We start from the raw sequence: 22,547 nt of genomic DNA on the forward strand, positions 1-22,547 counted from the left end.
GTTTTTTCCATTTCAGAAGGAATTTGTCTTTGCGAGTGAACCAGAATAAGGGCCATAGTATACTGTACACAAACAATAGGCGGGTGTGTCTGGCAGATCCCCAGTGCCACAGATCGTCAATGATCCACAACAGGACCCGATAATCTGCTCCGACCACATACCAGACATGCCAGCGGCACCGCAGAGCCTTTATCCGCGGGTCACCAACAGGGCACCCCTATAATTAGCTGCCACTGGTACAGTATAGTAAGTGGGGCCTGCGGCAATGGCTCAGTGATACATTATGTACTGATACAATAGCAGCACTGTGCAGGAATAGGGTATATCTGGGGGGCTGTGCAGGTATAGGGTATATCTGGGGGGGGGCTGTGCAGGTATAGGGTATATCTGGGGGCTATGCAGGTATAGGGTATATATGGGGGGGCTGTGCAAGTATAGGGTATATCTGAGGGGGGGCAGTGCAGTTATAGGGTATATCTGGGGGCTGTGCAGGTATAGGGTATATCTGGGGGGGGCTGTGCAGGTATAGGGTATATCTGAGGGGGGGCAGTGCAGGTATAGGGTATATCTGGGGGGCTGTGCAGGTATCGGGTATATCTGGGGGGGGGCTGTGCAGGTATAGGGTATATCTTGGGGGGGCTGTGCAGGTATAGGGTATATCGGGGGGGGCTGTGCAGGTATAGGGTATATCTGGGGGGCTGTGCAGGTATAGGGTATATCTGGGGGGCTGTGCAGGTATAGGGTATATCTGGGGGGGGGCGCTGTACAGGTATAAGGTATATCTGGGGGCTATGCCGGTATGGGGTATATAAGGGGGGGGGCTGTTCAGGTATATGGTATATCTGGGGGCTGTGCAGGTATAGGGTATATCTGGGGGGGCTGCGCAGGTATAGGGTATATCTGGGGGCTGTGCAGGTATATGGTATATCTGGGGGGCTGTGCAGGTATATGGTATATCTGGGGGGCTGTGCAGGTATAGGGTATATCTGGGGGCTGTGCTGGTATAGGGTATATCTGGGGGCTGTGCAGGTATAGAGTATATCTGGGGGGCTGTGCAGGTATGGGGTATATATGGGGGTGCTGTGCAGGTATGGGGTATATCTGGGGGGCTGTGCAGGTATAGGGTATGTCTGGGGTCTGTGCAAGTATAGGGTATATCTGGGGGCTGTGCTGGTATAGGGTATATCTGGGGGCTGTGCAGGTATAGGGTATATCTGGGGGTTGTGCAGGTATAGGGTATATCTGGGGGGGGCTGCGCAGGTATAGCGTATATATCTGGGGGGCTGTGCAGGTATAGGGTATATCTGGGGGCTGTGCAGGTATAGGGTATATCTGGGGGCTGTGCAGGTATAGGGTATATCTGGGGGCTGTGCAGGTATAGGGTGTATCTGGGGGGCTGCGCAGGTAAAGGGTATATCTGGGGGGCTGCGCAGGTATAGGGTATATCTGGGGGGCTGTGCAGGTATAGGGTATATCTGGGGGGCTGCGCAGGTGTAGGGTACACCTGGGGGCTGTGCAGGTATAGGGTATATCTGGGGGGCTGTGCAGGTATAGGGTATATCTGGGGGGCTGTGCAGGTATAGGGTATATCTGGGGGTGATGTGCAGGTATAGGGTGCGGGGGGGGGCAGCTTTGCGAGGAAGCATTTACCTGCTCACTGGGATCCGAACACTCGCAGCCCAGCGAGTACCTTCTGAATTAGGCCCGTTGTACACCTCTGACCTTAGTGTGTTGTGCAGATTATTACGGGATCTATAATTTGGGTTTTTGAGGATTTTCCAGAAAAGGGTTTTAATGGAATTTGGATCAGAAAAGCTAAAAATCTTGGTTGTTATTAATGGGATTCGATTTTTAGTAAGGTTCCGAAATTGCACCTTACCGCTTTTTCCCAAATCGTGATTTAAAAAAAAAAAATTGACTATTTAATGCTTTGCGAATTTGCGGGTGAAACGTGTGATATGGTGCAATTTTAGTTAAAAAATCCAGGGGACCCCTATCTGGTCTACCCCATGATTTTTTTAAACCAGGACCGATTCTTTCAGCCTGGGGCTGGTAATGCTCAGGAGGGGGGACCCCACACCATTTTTTAATTGTTTTTATTTTAACGTTTACACATTTTTAAAGACAGGACCATGCACACATCTCAATGACCTGTGCATGGATCCGTAAATTTCGCCAGTCAGAACCTGGTCTATGTTTTTGCGATCTTTGGTAACGTTTACCAAAAATGTCACCCTATTAAGTTGCGAGTTGTATACTTTATTTAAAAAAATCGCAAAAGTCTAAAAATCGCACTCTATTAAATCCCGCCCCTTGTGTCAATGTTGACACCTGTCGACATGGACCACACATCATAGTCCACGTTCATCGTAATGCGTGGAAAAGTCTATCAAAAGAAAAAACGTGAAAAACTATTTTTCTATGTCGATCATTGACAAGTCAACTTTTTGCTTGTGTCAACCTTTTTTCCATGTCGAACTTTTGACTTATCCCTAGCACTGTCCACTTATCATCCGGCTACGCCCATTCTCCCTCCCATTTTATGCTCTCCATGGGGAATTATCATAAAGACTATTTGGGTCACGATTCCGATTGGTGTTCTCAAGCGCCATAAATAACACAGATAACCGAACTGGTTGCACACGCGTGTAATAAATCATGTGACTGTCTGCTATTGTCCCTGGAACCGGCTGTAACATTGTATCTCTCTCTGTGTACACATGAAACATTTGCTATTATCAAAATATGATTTAGCTGCTGAAAAGTCTGAATTTCAGCAAACAATAATGAGAATAAATGTGTTTTATTCCCCGAAGCGATAACATTCCTGCTATGTTACACCAAACATGAAGATCCGCTTTATCGCCTCCATCTTGGTTCCTTACCGTGGCGCAACAATGCTCCGGCGCAGCGGTCATTGGGGACAGGTAAGGACAGCAACAGGGACATATGAGGTGACAAAAGGTGCGGACGTGAGAGAAATATGTAAGGAGGGTCCTGCTCGTTCAGCCGCAGACTACTCCCCAGGAGTTGCATGCACACATCAAAAAGTTATCCAGTCAATGGGTTGTTTGTAAGTCGACAAATCAATTGGTTGACACCATATTTAAGTTTTTTAGGAGAAAGAAGGGAAAGACTCTCTCTTTGTCGGGGCACTTTTATCATGAAATAGTTTTTTAACAATTCAAAAAAGTATTGTAGGTTTAACAGAAGGACAACACAAGGGAACCCAGACACACGGTAATTGTTGAAGAAATTAGTGATACATTACTTACATTTTGTATATGAAATGGTTTAAAAGAATTTCTTTAATAGTATTTTATTAAAACTAAGCACTAGACACAGACAAACAGTGACACAACCAAACAGATACATATAACATAAAACAAATAATGAGCTTATATTGGAAATAGCACTCAAGTTTATGGGGCCTATGGCGATACGATCCTCGTGGGAAAAACACTCCCCTAAATGGGCAGTGGTTGTATTTGTACAGGGGTCTAAGTCCCCAATTTGAATGCTCTTCCAAGTTTATAGCTCTAGTATCGACAGTCTTTGGATAGGGATCAGATTAATCACAGAAAAAAGAAGAATACATCTATATATAGCTTCTTGGATGTAAGGTGACAGTATAATTTAGTCTATCCAGACATACAAGGCATTGCTTCCTCTGGGTGTCTAACGTGACGACACACTGTTCAATTACAGATAACCTGTGTCGGTTCTGTTATGGCACAACTCCATGAAGATCACGAGTTATGTAAAAGACTGTCTCTGTAAATTACTGCTGTGTCACAATCCCCATCACTTGTCATTCAATATACATCTGTATGGTATGGACATAATGTACTTATGCAAATGGTGGAGTAAGTACATCAATTTGTACAGTAGTAGTATTAATCACACATTAGTAGAAAATAGCGAAAATATAGCTTCTATAGGTAAAGGAAGCACTGTCTCCTCTCCCTTAGGGAGTAAGTGTGGGGAAAAGAATTATAGAAGAAGTGGGGAAAGGGGGAAGGAGGGGAAGAGATAGAATTGAAAGAAAAGGGAAGGGAAGCTGGAAGAAGTCAGAGAAATTATTGTTACCTCAAAGGTGACAATTCACCAACTTTATATACCTATAGTGTGCTGGAAATGATGAATTCTCGCAGTGAGGTCTCCCTCATCTGTTACTCGTCACCACCCAGCATACCAGCTGCCATCTATGATAGATGGGCCCTCTAGGTATTGTGGGAAGTCAGACCTATGCATTCAGCCTAAAATACTTTTCATACTCTCTAGGGAGCACCTCCACAAACCTTTATTTAGTGAAAGGATGCTAGAACTACTAGCCCAAAAAATCCATTCTCGTACTGTGGATATTTGATACATCTTGCTGTTACTCAAATCTACATTAACCTGTGCACTGGTCCACTCCCACGCATCCCCTTCCCCATAAAAGTAACCATATTTAAGTTGACAACTTTTGCTTGCAGACCCTTTAAACCCTACCTAACCCATCAAAAGAAAGAAAAAAATAACTGAAAATGGGAAAATAAAAATGAGAAATGCGTGGATTGCTGGCCACACGTATCTCATCTGCAACCCAGCGTTAGTGGGATCAGATCGCAGACACAAGATCTATATGGCTGCAAATAACTGTCACAGTTTCCAGACCACCCAGCAGGTCACATGTTCCAGGTCACCCAGCAGCTACACAGGGAGAGTTCAGTAACTTTCACATTTTCCAGAGCACAATGGTGATGCATTGGAGACGTTTTGCTGCATAACTCCAAAACAAAGCAACCATTTACAATGCCAATAGTTTTCTGCCAAACTTACTCCCCCCCCCTCTCCCGCCACCGTATCCCCTCGCATGTGCCCGCAGCAGGAGAATTCATTTGATGGTTGACGGTTGGGGTTTGTGTCTGCTCAGAATTGGGCAGGCGCAAACCCCGACCGTCGCTGCAGGGGAACCAGAATGGGCCCCTAAGTGCTGATCCAATTAATGTTAATATTTAGCATGTCCGCCTGTGGGATTTACTTGTCCAATTCACTGAATCTAATCACAGGTGAGATAATGGGTCTGATTCAGAGGAATTAGTCAGCGCATATTCCTGTGCCGTTACAGGCAGGACACAGGGTGAGCAAACTGCCCAGAATAACAGTAAGTGACTCACAGATGACGTGGTGCTTGCAGCTGTGTGTCGGCAGCGGAGTCAGTTATTGCAAAGCCTGCCTAATATTCGGCACTGACAGTGTCTGAGTCAACAGTCGGTGTGTGGACTCCAAATGGCCGACATAGGCAAAATGTTGATACAAGCAAAAGGTCAACAAGTTTTTCAGCTGCTAACTGAGATGTGTTTGAATAATGGCAGATGGGAGTTGATTGGCTGGGGCACCATTTATCATACACGAATTTTAAATCGTTAAAAGTGATTGGTAAACTAATCCCTTAATGTAATTACAGAGGAGCAAATGTATCACAGCTAAAATGTCCAGTTACCCACAAAAAATGAGTGTTCTGCTTTGTCCTGTACAACAGACGGTTACCGCCAGCAATAACACAATTACCGCCATCAAACCTTCACACGAAGAACCATATAACTTTATCATTCACGTAGTCTCCGACTGGGGGCGGTAAAGTGTGCCGCATGCAGAGTTGGGGGAGTGCGGCCTCAGGCCAGAGGCATCGTGAGTGAAGCGAGGAATGTGAGGGTACATGCTACACTTACTGGGGGTCCATATGCAGAGGGATCAAAATTGATACCAAAAAAGTGAAAAATGACTTTTAATGTGTCTGCCTTTTCTGTGTTGACTTTTTGCTTGTGTCGATCTTTTGCCAATGTGGATCTTGTGCATGTTGTCCTTTCGTCAATGTCCACCTACAGCATGTTGACCTTTTGGTATTGACCTATTGACTCCCAAGCTAGACAATGACGACTGTATAATCCACACCCCCTGTTGGAAGGAAGGCATGTCTAAAGTGGGTGGACCAGGAGGAGGGGCAGTACATAGTGTGGAGCAGGACAAAGCAGTGGACAGATGGGTGGAGTCAGACTGAGGGAGTGGGGCAGTAAAGAGCCTGGAGTAGGGATGGCCATTGGTGCAGTTTGCTGATTATCCATTATAGTTGATTGAATGCCTAAGGACCAATCAAAATGTGGGGGCGGGGCTTTTGGGTGTCGGGGGCGGAGCTATGCTCAGTGTCCCGACACATCGAATAGAGGTGGACGAAACGGATCATTAAGCTGAGCCGGGACCCGCCGGGTCTCGCTGGAAAAAGATGTGGATCTTTTAGACTGGTCCTTGGGTCGCTTTGGAAAAAAAAGGGGGGGAATAAACATGACCGAGTAATAACACTAATCAATGGCTGGGTGCAGAATCGCCATCGATGGCAACCATTGATGGCGTCTGCACCGATGTCTATCCCTGGCAGCAGCAGCTAATATTTTCACTTGTACCGGTAGTCACAGCACTGTACTCGGTCTACAGATGTAGTACATCTCAGCTGCCACAGGTGGCAGCACTGAGATCAGGAAAATGCATTGTAAACTGAAACGGATCACCTTTTTGGGATCGGGGCTCACCCGTTCTTAAGATCCGGTTCGTTCGTGAACGGCCCATCTCTAACATTGAAGAAAAAAAATCAGGAACATCGGTTCTCCTTTGCCATTCACAAATGCTTAAGGAAGCCATTTTTTATGCTTGATTTTTAACATGTGATACTGTGTATTTCAATTATCCTATAGAATTAAAGACTAGTGCTGCTCCTCAACACTATGGTGGGAATTCAAGTCAGCACCGGCGTCCACTCGATGGTGCCATCGGCGCTGACGTAACTGATAAATGTTGAATGTTGTTCTGTTATTTTGGCGGGATGGAACTCATTTGCTTTGCATAATATATGTAAAATCGCTCTGCGTCTGCCCAGAACACTGTCCGCCCCCAAATGCGCCCAAACAGATTTTGCTGACCTGCCCACACCCAGACAGTAGCAATTTTGCACATAACCGCCCCCCCCCCGCAGCTTTTCTTAATGAGAACATTTTCCGCCTGCAATTTGGCACAGCTAACGCCAACGTCATCCCAGCGCATGGAAAGCGCGTGCCTATTACGCCGTTTGCAGTGGGAGGCGAGTGAACGGTCATATGATTCGGAATGTTCAGATGTCCCGCTTCATTGCAGCTTCAAATGCTAACGATAGGGATCATCGGTCCTCTTAGGGAACTCACTGCCAGTACACACACATGAATTTTCCAAAACTCGATGGAGCAAAAACAGAACAATCCGGTCATGCAGGTCGTTAAACAACTGTTTAAGCCGCAGTGATTACAGCTCGACGCAACGTACCTTGAAGGCACGAGAAACGCCCATGAGCACAAACCCTAGAAAATAAATTGTTATCATACCAAACAAATTAACAAATACAGTATAAAGTCCAATGATGACTTCAATATTTATGTGCAGGAAAAAAACACAGCAACAGGGAATCAGAACGAGATAAGATAAACTGCATTCCGATGAACATATATATACTGTATATATATAAAAATACAGCAGTAAAAAAACACGATAAGTTCTGTATAAGCATCGTGTGATATGTTTATCCCTATACATCCACGTTTTCTATCCTTCTGCATCTTGCAGGAGGCTCCCGTTTCAGTCACAAATCTCCTGCTGCCCTGCATTATAATCCTCATCTCCCGGATTCCTCAGATTCTGCCAGGGGTGCCACTAAGGAACAGTTATTTGATGTAGCTGCTTGGAATACATGCTGATGACTCTCATTACCCCCCCCCCCCCTTCCTTGTGGGAAACAATGACAAGAGAGAGAGAGACAGCAGCACACGGGGGGTTATTTTGGTTCACTCTTTTTGACAAAATCCTTCTTAGATGGACAAAACCATGTGCAATGCAGGGGGGCAGATGTAAAATGTCCAGAGAGAATTAGATTTGGGTGATTTATTTTGTTTCTGTGCAGGGAAAATACGGACTGCTTTATTTTTACACTGCAATATAGATCTCACTTTGAAGTAAAACCCCACCCAAATCTAATTCTCTGCACAAGTTACATCTGCCCCACCTGCAGAGCACATGGTTTTGTTCATCTAAGAAGGAATTTGTCAGAAAGAGTGAACCAAAATAACCCCCATGATCACACAGGGTCTTCTTTTTTTGTGCTAATGTGTATTCATCCATAGCATGCTGCTGCTGCTAGTGAGTAAGAATGTTTGTTAGTAATCTATCTTTAGTTTACACATTTGTTTGATTGGAATATCTGGTGCCCATACTTATTTGGCTAATGCTAAAATGGTATGGACAACAGCACATCCAATAGATATAGTTAGTGCCTACAGTTACAGACAGTCAGTCTTCACAATAAAATAACATTTGAAACACTGAAAACATACTTATATGCATAGGGATCAATTCACACAAGGTCAAATTGCATTTGGAATCTATTGCATAGAAATCACATGAATCATGTATACTGTGCTGATTGTACTATAGAATAATGGGGATTGTAATAATTAACAGGCTATGTGCTAAAACAGAAGAATACAATGGTGGAGCCAGATCCCTGTGTTTCCTGCGTTACCACATTCCAGGGCTTTACGGAGATGGTGTCCAGCCTGGGGGCAACTCAGGGCCCCCCACCCGGGGCAATTAATTAAAGCTGTTTCATCAGTTGTAGGAACTGACCAACCAAATTCCTGGACAGGCAGGATATAGAATAAGAATAAGAATACTTTATTGTTATTAACAATACATCACAACAATGCACTGTCAACAAAACTTAAACACAAGGACCTACACAAAGAAAAAACATTTAGGGGCAATTCCCATGTCACTTTACAGCATTTAGCATACGAACAGCAGTGGGAAAGAAACTATTTGTCATACGCTTTGTACGTGCCGAAATACTGCGATATCGTTTTTGTGATGGCAAAACTTCAAAAGCCTTGTATTCTGGATGGCTAGGATCTGCTAAAATACAATTTGCCTTCTTTAGCAATCTATTTTTATATAGATCATGGGCGCATGGTAAAGACACCCCTATAATTTTGCCTGCAATTTTAATCACACGATCTAACGCGGTCCTCTCAGCCACGGTGCAGCTCCCGAACCAAACTATGATTCCATAAGTTAAGACACTCTCCACAATGCCTCTATAGAATCTAGTTAGTGTGTTAATGTCGGAGCATACAGGTGTACAGGTTTTCATAATTAGTGGCGTGGTCATTAAGACAATTACGGAATGTGATGTGATGGTCTTTATTCTTTTTTTCTCCCACACCACCCCTAACCCCCCAATAAACGTACCCCGAGGATTACCCCCCCCCCCCCCATAGAGATTGGAAGCTTAAGGACAGGTGTCACTGACCCCGTTATCTGTGATATCACCTGGTTTCATGTTATTGCTGTTTTTTACCCAACGGTAAAGCGCAGCAAAATATTCTGGCCCCAGGGGCCACATTAAGAAGCCGGGGGAGGGGGGGGGGGGAGTGCAGTCTTCCTCTGGGCCCCGTCCTCTCTTGCCGGCAGCTCAGTAGACGTTTGGGTCACTAGAAGCCCCTTGGGCTGTACCAGAGTTTAGGTCTACAGGAAAATAGTGCGGTGACCATTTTCACAGTGATTTTCCTCCTGTGCGTGCTCAAAATGCGGCCATTTTGCTGGCTGCTGCCGACGCCAACATGGGACTCTAAGGGGTAGGTATTACTGAAATGGGTGTAGGGTGTGTGGTGTGGGTACCCCTGGACCCTAAGGCTCATGAGCACCCCTCATCTTGCACCCATTATGGATAAACCAGTGGGTGGCGCCACCTGCAGAGGTGAATGTCGTTCCATCACAATTGCCTCCCCCCTTTTGCATTCATAGAACAAACTGCACATATTCACAGCATTGTGCATGTCGCTGTGTTCAGCATGTCGCTGTGTTCAGCATGTCGCTGTGTTCAGCATGTCGCTGTCATCATTGCGCATGCTTTGTGTAATACCTGTCCCTAGGGCTTCACTGTGACTGGTAGTGACTTCCTATTGGAAGTCCGACCTGCCAGTCACCAAGGCAGTCCCATTGGGAGGTGTTCCCTCCCTCCGGGATGCCTTTCTGCGGGCTGCTGTCCGGAATCGCTGATTGCGCATGCGCAGTATCTACATCGGTACTGCGCACGCGCTGGTCCCGGTGCCTGTCATTTGTATAGTACAGGCACCGGGACCATGATTACTTCTATGGGCTGTTGCCGAAGCAGCCCATAGACGCTGGCTGCATGCGCAGTACAGAGGTTTGTGCTGGGTATACGCCAGTCCCAGCGCCTGTCATCAGAGCACAGGCGCCGGGAACTCTCTGCAGGGGCCAGCGGTGGCGACAGGGGGGGGGGGGGTGGTACCTTTTCTGGGGCAGCCCTTCTCCCCAGAAAAGGTACAGGCTACTCCTTAAAATGTTCCACCCCACCATTAGAGGTGGTGGATCTAATTTTTACACTGCAATATAGATATCAGTTTGAAGTACACCCCCCACCCAAATCTAACTCTCTGCACATGTTGCATCTGCCCCACCTGCAGTGCACATGGTTTTGTCCATTAGAGAGTGATTGTGCCTTTCCGAGTTAATCAGAATAACCCCCTACATCTGGGTACCGCAATTCTGCCAGCCCACAATGCCATGCCCGTTCAGAACTTGTCCTATGTGAGAGTCACAGAGCGGGGCGGTATTTGCATAATGTATTCTCGCCTTACATATTATTCCAGTATAAAGACTGAGGGGTGAATTTATGAAGCTTGGAGAAGTGTTATCTATCCCCATAAAGAACGTTATGAGCAAGGTGATAATGGTTCAGCCAATCAGCTCTAACCTGTCAATTTACATATTGTAGCTGATTGGCTGAACCATTATCACCTTGCTCATAACGTTCTTTATGGGGATAGATAACACTTCTCCAAGCTTCATAAATTCACCCCTCAGTTCTATGGGGCCCAGAGGTTTAGGGAGCCTGGTAAGCAAGGGAAGCGGTCATCTGTCAGAACAGACTAAAGGCCCCCATACATTAGGCCGACTTGTCCAAGGGACAAGTCGGACCCAATTCTCCTGCGAGCCGCCTGGCAGTTCCCCGGGCGGGTCACATATAATTTGGCACATGATGTGCCATTTTTCACATGTTATAAATCGCATGCAATTTATCACATGTTAAAAAAAAACCTGGGGAGCTGCCGGACGGTGAGGATCAGGCGGGGGGGACAGCGGCGGTAATGGGGGCGGGCGGCAGCAGCGCGGGGGGGATGGTGCCAGTGATAGTGGGGCAGGCGGCGGTGATTTGTCTGTGCTCTGCAGCGGGTGGGCAGCAGCGGGCGGGTGCCGGTGACGTGTGTGCGCTGCAGCGGGCGAGCGAGCGGCAGCTATTACAACGTTGAAATAACATGTCAAATGACTATCCGGTTTTTGATTGGCTGAGATAGAGCACTCTCAGCCAATCAGCGGCCTCCCTCCCAGTGGAAGCCGGACAGTCATTTGACAATGTTATTTCAATGAAGTTGTAATAGCCGCTGCGGTGCACACACATATCGCCGCCGCCCGTCCCCACTGTCACCGGCACCCACCCGCTGCGGCGCACGGACAAATCCCTGCCGCTCGCCCCACTATTACCGGCACCCGCCCGCTGCGACGCACAGAGACATATCACAGCCGCTCGCCCCACTGTCACCGGTACCCCCCCCCCCCCGCGCTGCAGGAGGTCGGACATCATCGTACCTTCTGCACGTCCGACCTCCTGATCTGATCCGATGCGCATCGGGTCAGATCAAATGTCACACACATACGATTTTGGGCCGATTTCTCGCGATTTATCGGCCCAAGTGCCGAAATCGCGTGAAATCGGCCCAAAATCGCATAGTGTATGGGGGCCTTTAGGTCTACAGTCATTAGGTCGACCCCGGAAGGTCAACTTGCCCCAAGGTCGACAGAGTTAAAGGTCGACATGGGTCAAGGTCGACATGGGCCAAGGTCGACAGTCATTAGGTCGACATGAGTTTTTCACAGTTTTTTGAGCCGACATGTGCCGACAGGCGGTATTTCATGCCCTACCATCCACTAGGGCATGGTGGGAGAATAAAATAGTGTGCCGAGCGTAGCGAGGCACCGTGCCCGAAGCATCGCGAGCGTCTGCGGTGCATCTCCAACTGTGTCCATGTCGACTGTGTCGACATTCGGCTTTAAAAAAGTGAAAAACTCATGTCGACCTAATGACTGTCAACCTAAACCCATGTCGACCTTGGCCCATGTCGACCTTAAGTCATGTCGACCTTGACACATGTCGACCTTTAACCCTGTCGACCTTGGGGCAAGTCGACCTAATGACTGTAGACCTAAGTCTGTTCTGACAGATGTACCGCTTCCGTAAGCAATTAGGTCTGGTCTATTTCCCAGCATGCAGTGTGTCGCTCTCTGCTGTGGTGCTTCTAACAAGGTATGGTCTGTATATCAGCACTGATAACACTATATAATGTGGCAAATTATGAAATGGAGGCACTATAGTATGGCTGAACTGGGAACACGTTGTCATATTGGCCCTTATTCTGATCGGTGCGGCCCGATCAGAAATATGCGGTGATGTCCGTCTTGGCGAATCCCCGCCTTCCATACGGATCGCCACCTCCGTCCGTATGCGGATATGTGGCGGTCCGCATGAATGTGGACGGGGATACGCCTCCTCCATGGTGGGAGCAGCCCCTGCATTCGATGGTCGCCGAACATCGAATGCAGGGCCGCACGCTCCACCAGCTCCCGCAACACAAGACCACACGGACACTTGTCCATGTGAAATCTTGTATGGGGGCGGGCAGCTGACATCCGGCGATGTCAGATGCCCGCCCCGTACCCACGCGTCACGGCCTCATTACCATGCATACGCCCCGCGTTTGCATGGGAACGCCCATGAAACGCGGGGCGTATGCATAGGGTAATGAGGATAAGTAGCCCCTCACGCCCCTCTACGCCCCCTGTGCGGCGTGTAAAGAATACGTGCGGCGAAATCGCCTGCACATGCGCAGAGTGACCTCTGCACATGCGCAGACGATAAACATCGGCGGCCCGTACGCAAGCGGGAATATCCGCACCGATCAGAATAAGGGCCATTGTGTACTGGCAGCCCTATTATGTGATATTACCTCAAGTAAGGATACGATAGTTCATAATATTAAGGGTACTACTGTGGTTTATTGGAGGAACTAGGGCACTATACTGGGGGATAAAATAATAACTCATGCGGAGACGGGTCTCTTAAAAACCCTTGGGGCAAGGGCCCCTTTAATATGATGCTACGGGGCCCACAAAGTTCTGATTAAGACCCCGACCCCACTCATATTTTCCATACGTTTCTATTTGCCGGCATTACATAAATATAAAATGATAATAATAACAACTATTTGTACATTTGGATAAGATTGAGTGGAACGTGCTTCCCCAGCACAGCGCCATCTGTCTCCCAGACTGATAACAGCGCCATGATGACATCGCCGATAACAGGCCTCCTCCTCCAGGACTGCACCCAGCCTTATCATGGAAGGACATTACACATTAATGTGCTGGAATGTTCTACAAGATCCCTGACACCTCCTGTTACAGCTCATGAGGCCGTCCAGCCAACCTGCGCCTCTGCAGCTGTTGTGGAACTACACATCCCAGCATGCCCTGCCACAGTACTGCTATTAGGGAATTATCAGACTGGCCCAGAGCATGCTGGGATGTGTAGTTTCACAACAACTGGAGAAGCACAGGTTGTCCCAGGCCTGGTTTTAGGGGGTCACCCACGCAGTCAGCTCACAACCGGTTGGGGGGGGGGGGGGGGGGGGTACCACCAGCCCTGTCGTACATTAATATCATTACTTGTGTTGGTCCAACCACCCAACAATGTATAGGCTGGGTGCGCTGAACATGGGGCGGATAGGACTACGAGATGGGATACAGTCACTAGGTCTACAAGCATTATGTCGGCGTGGGGAAGGTCAACAGTCAAAAGGTCGACATGGGGTTTTTCCCTTTATTTTGAGCCGACATGTGCTGACAGGCGGTATTTCATGTCCTACCGTCCACTAGTGCATGGTGGGAGAATAAAATAGTGTGCCCGATTATTAATAATAATGCCACATTATCTCTCTCCAATCTTAGATACATCTATCTCTTTATCTCTCTCCAAGCTTATATACATCTACCTCTTTATCTCTCTCCAATCTTAGATACATCTACCTCTTTATCTCTCTCCAATCTTAGATACATCTACTTCTTTATCTCTCTCCATTCTTAGATACATCTACCACTTTATCTCTCTCCATTCTTAGATACATCTACCACTTTATCTCTCTCCAATCCTAGATACATCTACCTCTTTATCTCTCTCCAAGCTTATATAAGCCTACATCTTTCTCTCTCTCCAATCCTATATACATCTGCCCTTTATCTCTCTCCAATCTTAGATACATTTAACCACTTTATCTCTCTCCAAGCTTAGCTAGATATGCCCCTTTATCTCTCTCCAATCCTATATAAAGCTGCCCTTTATCTCTCTCCAATATTAGATACATCTACCACTTTATCTCTCTCCAAGCTTAGGTACATCTGCCCCTTAATGATCCGAATCAGAGACCATGTACACAGACATTATTCTATATAGTAATTTCCTTTATGAGGCTGTGTGGTACTGTGACATACTGTGCATGCCATGTTTTCCAGCCTGTGCCTGTGCATTGCAATGCTCCCTGCCCTGTCCCTGCACACAGGTGGGGCCTGCATACATTCAGCTCAGGGAAACCTGGGCCACACCCTACTGCAGCTGATACTCCCCTCCCCCGGCTCAGGGAAGTCAGCAGGTGTAATAGTTTCACTGCAGAGAGGGACAGACAGATCCTGAGCAGCCGTCCTCCCTCACACAGCCCGACGTTACCTGCGCAGGTAGGACCCCTCTCTGGCCACGGCAGGTGTGGGCACACCTGGCATGGAACGCCACTAGTCCTGGGATGCCAACAGTACAGGTGAGACACCTTGTATCTCCTACCAGTGCTCTAGTTCCAGACTGCTGGAGAGACAGCACCTGCGAGACCTCTGCCACCTGCGAGACTTCTCCAATTTTTATCTCTGGGGTTTATAACTTTTTGTTGTTGTTAGATTTTGTTGTTTTTATTGATATAGAAAGTTATAGACACCAGCTGTAAATAATCTGTGTGTGTATGTGTATATGTGTATATATATATATATATATCTATATCATACGTACTGTAATGTTCCCGCCTTTAGTGGAGTTGATCTCGTACTACTGACTTATGTATGCAGATGGCAGGTGAATAATCACATCAAACCCTGCACCCTGGATATGAAAGAGTTAAGAAATCTGGGTTACTGTCCCTATTTGCAGGTGCCACGTCTGCAGCTGGGCCTGTGAGCCGAGCCGTGCCAGTTTTAAGGTCCCATCGCTATGATACAGTATGCCGAATAATGTTTAACCAGCTGCTTCCCAAATCCGGTCCTGAGGGCACCCCAACAGTGCATGTCTTCTAGGATTCCTTACTGTATCACAGGTGTATGCATTACTAACTGATCTACAGTATAATGATAGATCAACGGGCAATTTCTGAGCTGCTGATTCTGCAAGGAAACCTGGAAAACCTGTCACTGCTCAGGTTCCCCGTCGTATTACCGTCTGTTGGAAGGGGACGGGGAAGAGAGATTGACAGCTCAGCTGCTAAGGTCATTTATCTAGAGAGATCTAATTACAGCATAATGACTTACAAGCTCGTATTGGCAATTAAGCTGTAATGCGCTCAGTAATGATTTCTTTATGGCACAGGTTCTCAAAATCGTCCTCAGGACCCCAGACAGTGTATGTTTCGCAGGTGCACTCATTACCGACTGACGCACATTTTTAAAAGATCTACAGGTGCAGCTAATTATTTCCCTTGATTCTGTGAGGAAACCTGGAAAACATGCACTGTGTGGGGTCCTGAGGACCGACTTTGAGAACCTGTGCTCTATTGGTATTTTGTGCTGCACTAAAGCCGCCGATGATTACTGACCAGCATGGAATTCTGGGTAGGAATAGATCCCTTTCCTCATTAGATATATGGAAATGTTTCACTGTCTACCTGCGGGAATCCCGGCATTGGGCAGGGAATCACCAATAAGTACCTTTGTTTAATACCTACAACCGGTTTCCCTGTGCTTTGCATATGTTTCCCAGCCACGGCACAACACCTCCCTCCTAATGCACCGTATCAGTATCACGGCCTAGAGTTATGTTACAGGACGAGCAGGGTTCTATGCCCTGTCTGGATCCATTACTGTATTGCCATGTTCTATAATGCAGACTAGAGGGGCGATTCATTGCATAGGTGGTCTGACGAGCAGGGCTCTACGTCCTGGGTCGGTTTGCTTACAGACATAGGGATTATGAAACGGGGAAGTTATGGGTTTACTCGCATGAGACGCTCTGCAGAATACGTTGTGTACCAGGCAAAATAGCAAATATGGAAGCAGGAAGCGTGGATTTAAGTTGGGGTTTCTGGGGGGGTAACTTGGGGACGGCTAATCGGACAGTTGTCAAGGGTATTTAACACTGCCGTGCTGCCAAAATCAGTTGTGTATTCCCTTGCGCTACTTGAACCTCCTTATGAGTGGAGTCCCGGGAACGAATGCCATCTGAAGATAGCGTATGTTAATGCAGCTGGAATCTGTGTGCGATACATGGAATACAGGGTCACTCGCCTTGCAACTGTCTAAGGGGGTTATTCTGGTTCACTCCTTCTGGCAAATTCCTTCTTAGATGGACAAAACCATGTGCACTGCAGGTGGGGTAGATGTAACGTGTGCAGAGAGAATTAGATTTGGGTGGGGTTTTACTTCAAAGTGAGATCTATATTGCAGTGTAAAAATAAAGCAGCCAGTATTTTCCCTGCACAGAAACAAAATAACTCACCCAAATCTAATTCTCTCTGCACATGTTACATCTGCCCCACCTGCAGTGCACAGGGTTTTGTCAATCTAAGAAGGAATTTTCCAGAAGGAGTGAACTAGAATAACCCCCAGTAATATCCTGCTAATACCCACCCTCCCACACTATCGCATCGCATTGTATTCTAGCAGCCCTATTACAATTAGTTTGGACATTATCATTACCGTCCCAATCTATCCACCATCAGGACAAACCGGCAAAACAGGAATAATGGCACCCAGAAACTGAAAGGCCTGTTTGATAAGGGTCAGGCCTCTGCCTTCGGCATGCTGCCCTGTAATTATGATGGCCAATTAGACTATGTATGACGATGATGGTTCATACATCTCAGAAACAAAAGGCTGTATTCAACCTGCATCTTCCAAAACCTGTGCAGTTCCCCTTCCCTGCCTGGGCTGTCGCTCTCTGCTGTCGGTGCTTCTAGCACAGGTCTGGTCTGCATATCAGTGCTGAAATACAGACCACACTGTGCTAGAAGCAGAGAGCGACACCTCAGGCAGGGAAGATGCAGGGTGCTGGAAAAAATTACCCATGTTAACCTATCTTTAGGCCCAAAGTCACCAAACTTTCTGCTGACTTTTTGGGAAATTACTTTTTTGGTCCCTTCCACCTACTCTGTATGTTCCACCATATACACTGAAGAAAGTCACGATACTAAGTATGAGTAAGCTCCGAGGTGAGAGGGCGGCTGTCTGTATGTATCACTGTGTTCCTACATTCCAGGTGTCTGACTAATGGCTGGAGACTGCCGGGTGGGTATGTCCACGGTGACTGTGCAGTGTAGCAATATAGAAATAAGTGGAACCAAGATACAGTCCCCCTAAGAATCCTGGTGTCACTACAGGGATAACTAGGGGGGTCAGCAGTAGCGACCTAGAAAGTGGAGCGGAGGGGTGGGGGCGCTTCCCTAAAAACTCACTTGCTCCACCCCATAAAATGTATGGAGCTTACTGATGTATAGTTGCTTTGGTATCTGTGTGGCTGACGATGTCTAGGTCGACATTAACAAAAGGGTGACACAGAAACAAGTTGATTTGACAAGGGCTCCGAATGGGAACGGGAAAGTGTGAGCACGGTGAGGCCCCTGGACTGAAGCGTAGTGAGCGAAACGATACACTAATTGGGGTGCACGTGCTCCGGTGCCGACTTTGAGACCTAAAAATGCATGTCGCCCTGTATGTGTATCGACCTAGACATTGCATCTGTAGCTCTACCGGAGGGTATGGGTCGACAAACTTTAGGTCGCCATGCATTGTCAACCACTGAAGGTCGACACCTGAAATAGATAGACATGGGTAAGATCAACAGGGTATGAAAGACGACACAAACATTAGGTCGACAAATGGAAGGTCGACATGAGTTTTTACGCCTTTTACTGTGTCTGCAGCCCAGCGCCATCTATTCTGTCCGCCTTTCCTGTGTCTGCAGCCCAGCGCCATCTGTGCTGTCCGCCTTTCCTGTGTCTGCAGCCCAGCGCCATCTGTGCTGTCCGCCTTTCCTGTGTCTGCAGCCCAGCGCCATCTGTGCTGTCCGCCTTTCCTGTGTCTGCAGCCCAGCGCCATCTATCCTGTCTGCCTTTCCTGTGTCTGCAGCCCAGCGCCATCTGTGCTGTCCGCCTTTCCTGTGTCTGCAGCCCAGCGCCATCTGTGCTGTCCGCCTTTCCTGTGTCTGCAGCTCAGCGCCATCTCTGCTGTGTTTCTGCAGCTCAGCGCCATCTGTCCTGTGTGCTTTTCCTGTGTCTGCAGCCCAGCGCCATCTGTGCTGTCCGCTTTTCCTGTGTCTCCAGCCCGGCCAGGAACTGTCTGGGTGTAGCTGTCAGTACTTCCAGTGATCCAGAACAAGGATCTGTAAATACTGAATGAGTGTCAGCTCTCACACGCACAGCTCAGCTCGCCCTGCCCTTTGTACTCGGATACATTTACCGGTGCTTGCTTAGTATGTCCTGTTGTAGATACCCCTCCGTCCTCATCACTGCCCGGCTGGGCGCTCAATGCTGTGGCACTGTAACAAGCCGGCTACTGTAATAGTATAATATATAAACAATCTGCTCCTAACTGTCATTTTTAAGTCTAACATGCCAGTTACTAGCTAGCTGCTACTTTCTCTTACCAATGCTAAGGGTTCTATTTTCTAATCCTTGGAGAGGGATAAAGTAGAGAGAGAACTGAAGCTGTTTGGCTGTTACTTTATAACTGCCATGTTTGAATGACCTAGAAGCTGATTGGTACTTTACATCTCAACTTTATCTCTCTCCACCGCTTAATACACCCATGCTTCCCAACTGTCCCGATATGGAGGGTCAGCCTACAAAATGGCTGCCTCCACCGTGAAGGCACTGCCGCAGTCCATACTTACTCAGTATTTACACAAATAGGCCCAAGGCTTGGATACTACCTGCAGCCAGGGCCGCCAGTAGGGGGGTGCTGTATGTACCCCAGCCTCTGGAAGGGCCCGGGCAGCACATTTTGCCCTCCGATTGCCTCCGCTGTGCTCATTGCGCTGAACAAAGCAGGTCCAGGATGCCGGTGGGCAATTAAAATGCTGCACCGGACCCAATCAGAGGTCGCATACCGGCAGTCAATCAGATCGGCTGCTGGTACGATAGCACTGATTGGCTCACCAGCTGGTGCTGCATTTTAATTGGCCGCTGGCATCCCGAGTTGAAGACGCCTGCGCTCCAGGGCCTCCGGGCTGCAGCTCAGCGGAAGAGGAGATGGGGTGAGTAGGAGCAGGGTTACAGTAAGTCAAGTGAGGAGGGCTGGACTGGATATGAGTCGCGGGCCCCAAAATTCCTGATGGCAGCCCTGCCTGCAGCTGAAGTTTTGGACATTGTGGTTGCTATTGTGGGTCAGTTTTGTAATACTGGGATGTAAAACCAGAATTGGGCCTTGTATACACAGTCACATACAACGTACGTAACTTCGAGGTGCCTGCTGTCCTTCCAGCCCCGCTGTCATTCTGCGCACCCAGGTTCCTCGCTGCCAATGGTGGGGAGATATATATTTATGCGCACAGGTCTTAATTAAAGTTTAACTTTGAATTCCCATCATTAATTTCTGCAATACTTTATAGTCAACTTATATTGACTAATGTACAGGTTTAAAGGAGTGGTGCTGTTGCCCATAGCAACCAGCCAAGATCTAGCTATTATCTGTGCCACCAGAGTTAGAGCTGTCCACACCAGTTTACAGCCGCCTGCACCACCAGTTCAACTGGTATTCACTGGTCACTTGTTTTCACGTGAGGCCCAAGTATTTTACTTTTATTCCCTGTGGGGATCAATGGAATTGCATTTTCATATGGGGACCAATGTTTATTTTTTTTTCTTTGTGGGGCCTGATGGTATAGACAAGAAGGTAAATCCCAGATGCGAGCGCAAGACAAAAGATATGCTGCTTAGGTTGCAATAATATTGGGCTTGATGGTATACCTTGTCAATTTTAAAATCTTGTTTGTTGTGCCACGAGTTAAAAAGGGTTGAAAATCACTGTTCTAGAAGGTTCTAGATAAATGATAAGTAGAATCTGGAATTGGCAACTTCTCCACTCCGCATTTGTAACCTATATGTCTTTAGTATTAGTTTGTGACCTATTGTCATCTATTTCTCGCCCATCTAGGTCCTGCTCTCTGGAGGAACCCACGTCGGCTGCTTCGTTAATTAATTCAGACACCCCGAGACTAATTTCCACTCCAGGATGGACAACGGAACCAGCATATCAAACCCTTATGCCAACGTTAATATCCCTCGAGCGCAGCTGAAGAGCAGCTTCGTCCGGAATACCATCGGCGAGGACCTCGATGGCGTAGTTATTACCAACCCCTCGGCCGTGCCAACCTACGCCGCGCAGGACAGGTTCAGCGACAACGGGCCGCACACAGGCTCCTGGGAGGGCAACAAAATCCGCACGCAGGAGTCGTGGAGGCGGCCATACAACCCCTACGGACCGGAGAAGCCTCAAAATGGAGGCCACTCTGACGTCATGTACACGGTGGACCTGGAAAAGCGCTACAAGGATATGAGCACCCCTGAGGACAATCCGTGCTGCTGCTACCCCTGCTGTAAATGCTGCCACTGCTGTCGAAAGTCTTGTGTCATCTCCTAAAACTGCACCCCCACCGCGTCACCCCAACCATTAGGGGGCGTGTTTTACTCTCCCGAGCCACGAAACAAAGATTTACCAAACCCGGGCAGGAGCAGAACTCGCCCTGGTGTCTTGGAGACTACCATGGACCTTTGTGTCTTATGTACTATATTTTGGGCGCTGATTTTTATTTTTATCCATTGTAGCTGTTTTTTCCCAAACTCTGTCCTCATGGAACCCTGACAGTGCATGTTTTCTGGGTATCCTCATGAAAAATGAGTACCAGCTGAATTTGGTGAGGTGATCTGGAAAACATGCACTGTTACAGTTCCACGAGGACCAGGTTTGAAAACGCTGCTGTATAGTATAGTCTTGAGCAATTTGACCGTACCCCCTCATCTTAGTACCTCCAATAAATGACTTTATATCGTAACAGTATTGATCACATGAGAATGCAGCACTCCGGGAGCAGAGCAGATAATTTTTATTTTAGTTTGAATAAATTATCTGACACAAATCTGCAAATTGAAGGAATTTTTTTAATTTTAAGAAGATGGCACCGACCATTACCCCCAGGGGCATCAATGAGCCCCCACGTCTGATTTGGCGTGGAGATGTAACTTTGTATAGCCGTTGTGTCGTTTAGGTTGGAAGGGTGTAACGTGGAATCTGGAGTTCATGGCCGCGGTTTATAAAGGAATCTGGGAATAGCCCCGTAGGCCTCCTCTATCCTTGGGATGAGGATTCAACAGTCGGTGTAAGGCCAGATTGTTCCCGACAAGCCAGTGAGTCGAGTCTTCTGTAATCATACAGGGAAGTTTCCACGGAGCCTCCCCCTCTGTTGCTCTAGTCCCTCCATCATTAAAATGACAAGTTTATGTGACGTATGCCAATTTATCGGTCGGATCTATGTATAGAAACTCGTATTTTTTTTTAAATGTATTTTAAAACATCGGATGAAATCATCGTCACGGAGAAGAACTTTTGTTGTTGTCTTGGAGATTTTTTTATAAAACCTTCTTTGGGAATCTCCTCGTCAGTGGAAAGGACTTTTCCTGCGGAGTAAGGTCCCATGGGCCTTCTGCCGGGTGACGACACGCCAGGAAGCCGGCATAGAAGCGTGCAATGCCATTATGTTTTATATATGTGTAACTGTAATTAAATATCACATTTAAAATTGTAGATTGACTGACCGCTAATCTGTCTTTATTTAATAAAACGAATATACAAATACATATACGCTATACATGTATAATTACTGGAAATGTCACAGGCATCTTGGTGTAAAGGCACGCGGGGCAGGTGTTCAGGGCCCGACAATATTAGGGGCCTCCAAGCAGGGGTGGGTGGTGGTCACACAGTCAGCCGGACAGTGAGTGGCTGTTCACATGCTGGTTGGGAAGTGACTAGAGCTATTTGCCAATCCAAGCGACTGATTGGTGGATATCTCTGGCCTCTCACCAATCAGCATGCAGACAGCCAGAGTG

The 22,547-nt window shown here is 47.4% G+C and overlaps 1 protein-coding gene across 2 annotated transcripts; it reads left to right on the plus strand.

Annotated features, from left to right (window-relative positions):
• Positions 1-2,754: 2,754 nt before the first annotated feature.
• On the plus strand, positions 2,755-22,295 carry CYSRT1 (cysteine rich tail 1). Of its 2 annotated transcripts, none has more exons than XM_083161258.1 (2): positions 2,755-2,927; positions 20,596-22,295. In XM_083161258.1, exon 2 carries the CDS (start codon positions 20,674-20,676, stop codon positions 21,079-21,081), a length of 408 nt encoding a protein of 135 aa, XP_083017384.1. In that variant the 5' UTR covers positions 2,755-2,927; positions 20,596-20,673; the 3' UTR covers positions 21,082-22,295. The 2 variants fall into 2 exon arrangements, with proteins under 2 accessions (XP_083017384.1, XP_083017383.1); XM_083161257.1 differs by lacking the exon at positions 2,755-2,927 and adding an exon at positions 14,797-15,005.
• The last annotated feature ends 252 nt before the right edge of the window (positions 22,296-22,547 follow it).

The sequence above is a fragment of the Crinia signifera genome, chromosome 9 (assembly GCF_055691185.1).
Source record: "Crinia signifera chromosome 9, ASM5569118v1, whole genome shotgun sequence".
Taxonomy (NCBI): domain Eukaryota; kingdom Metazoa; phylum Chordata; class Amphibia; order Anura; family Myobatrachidae; genus Crinia; species Crinia signifera.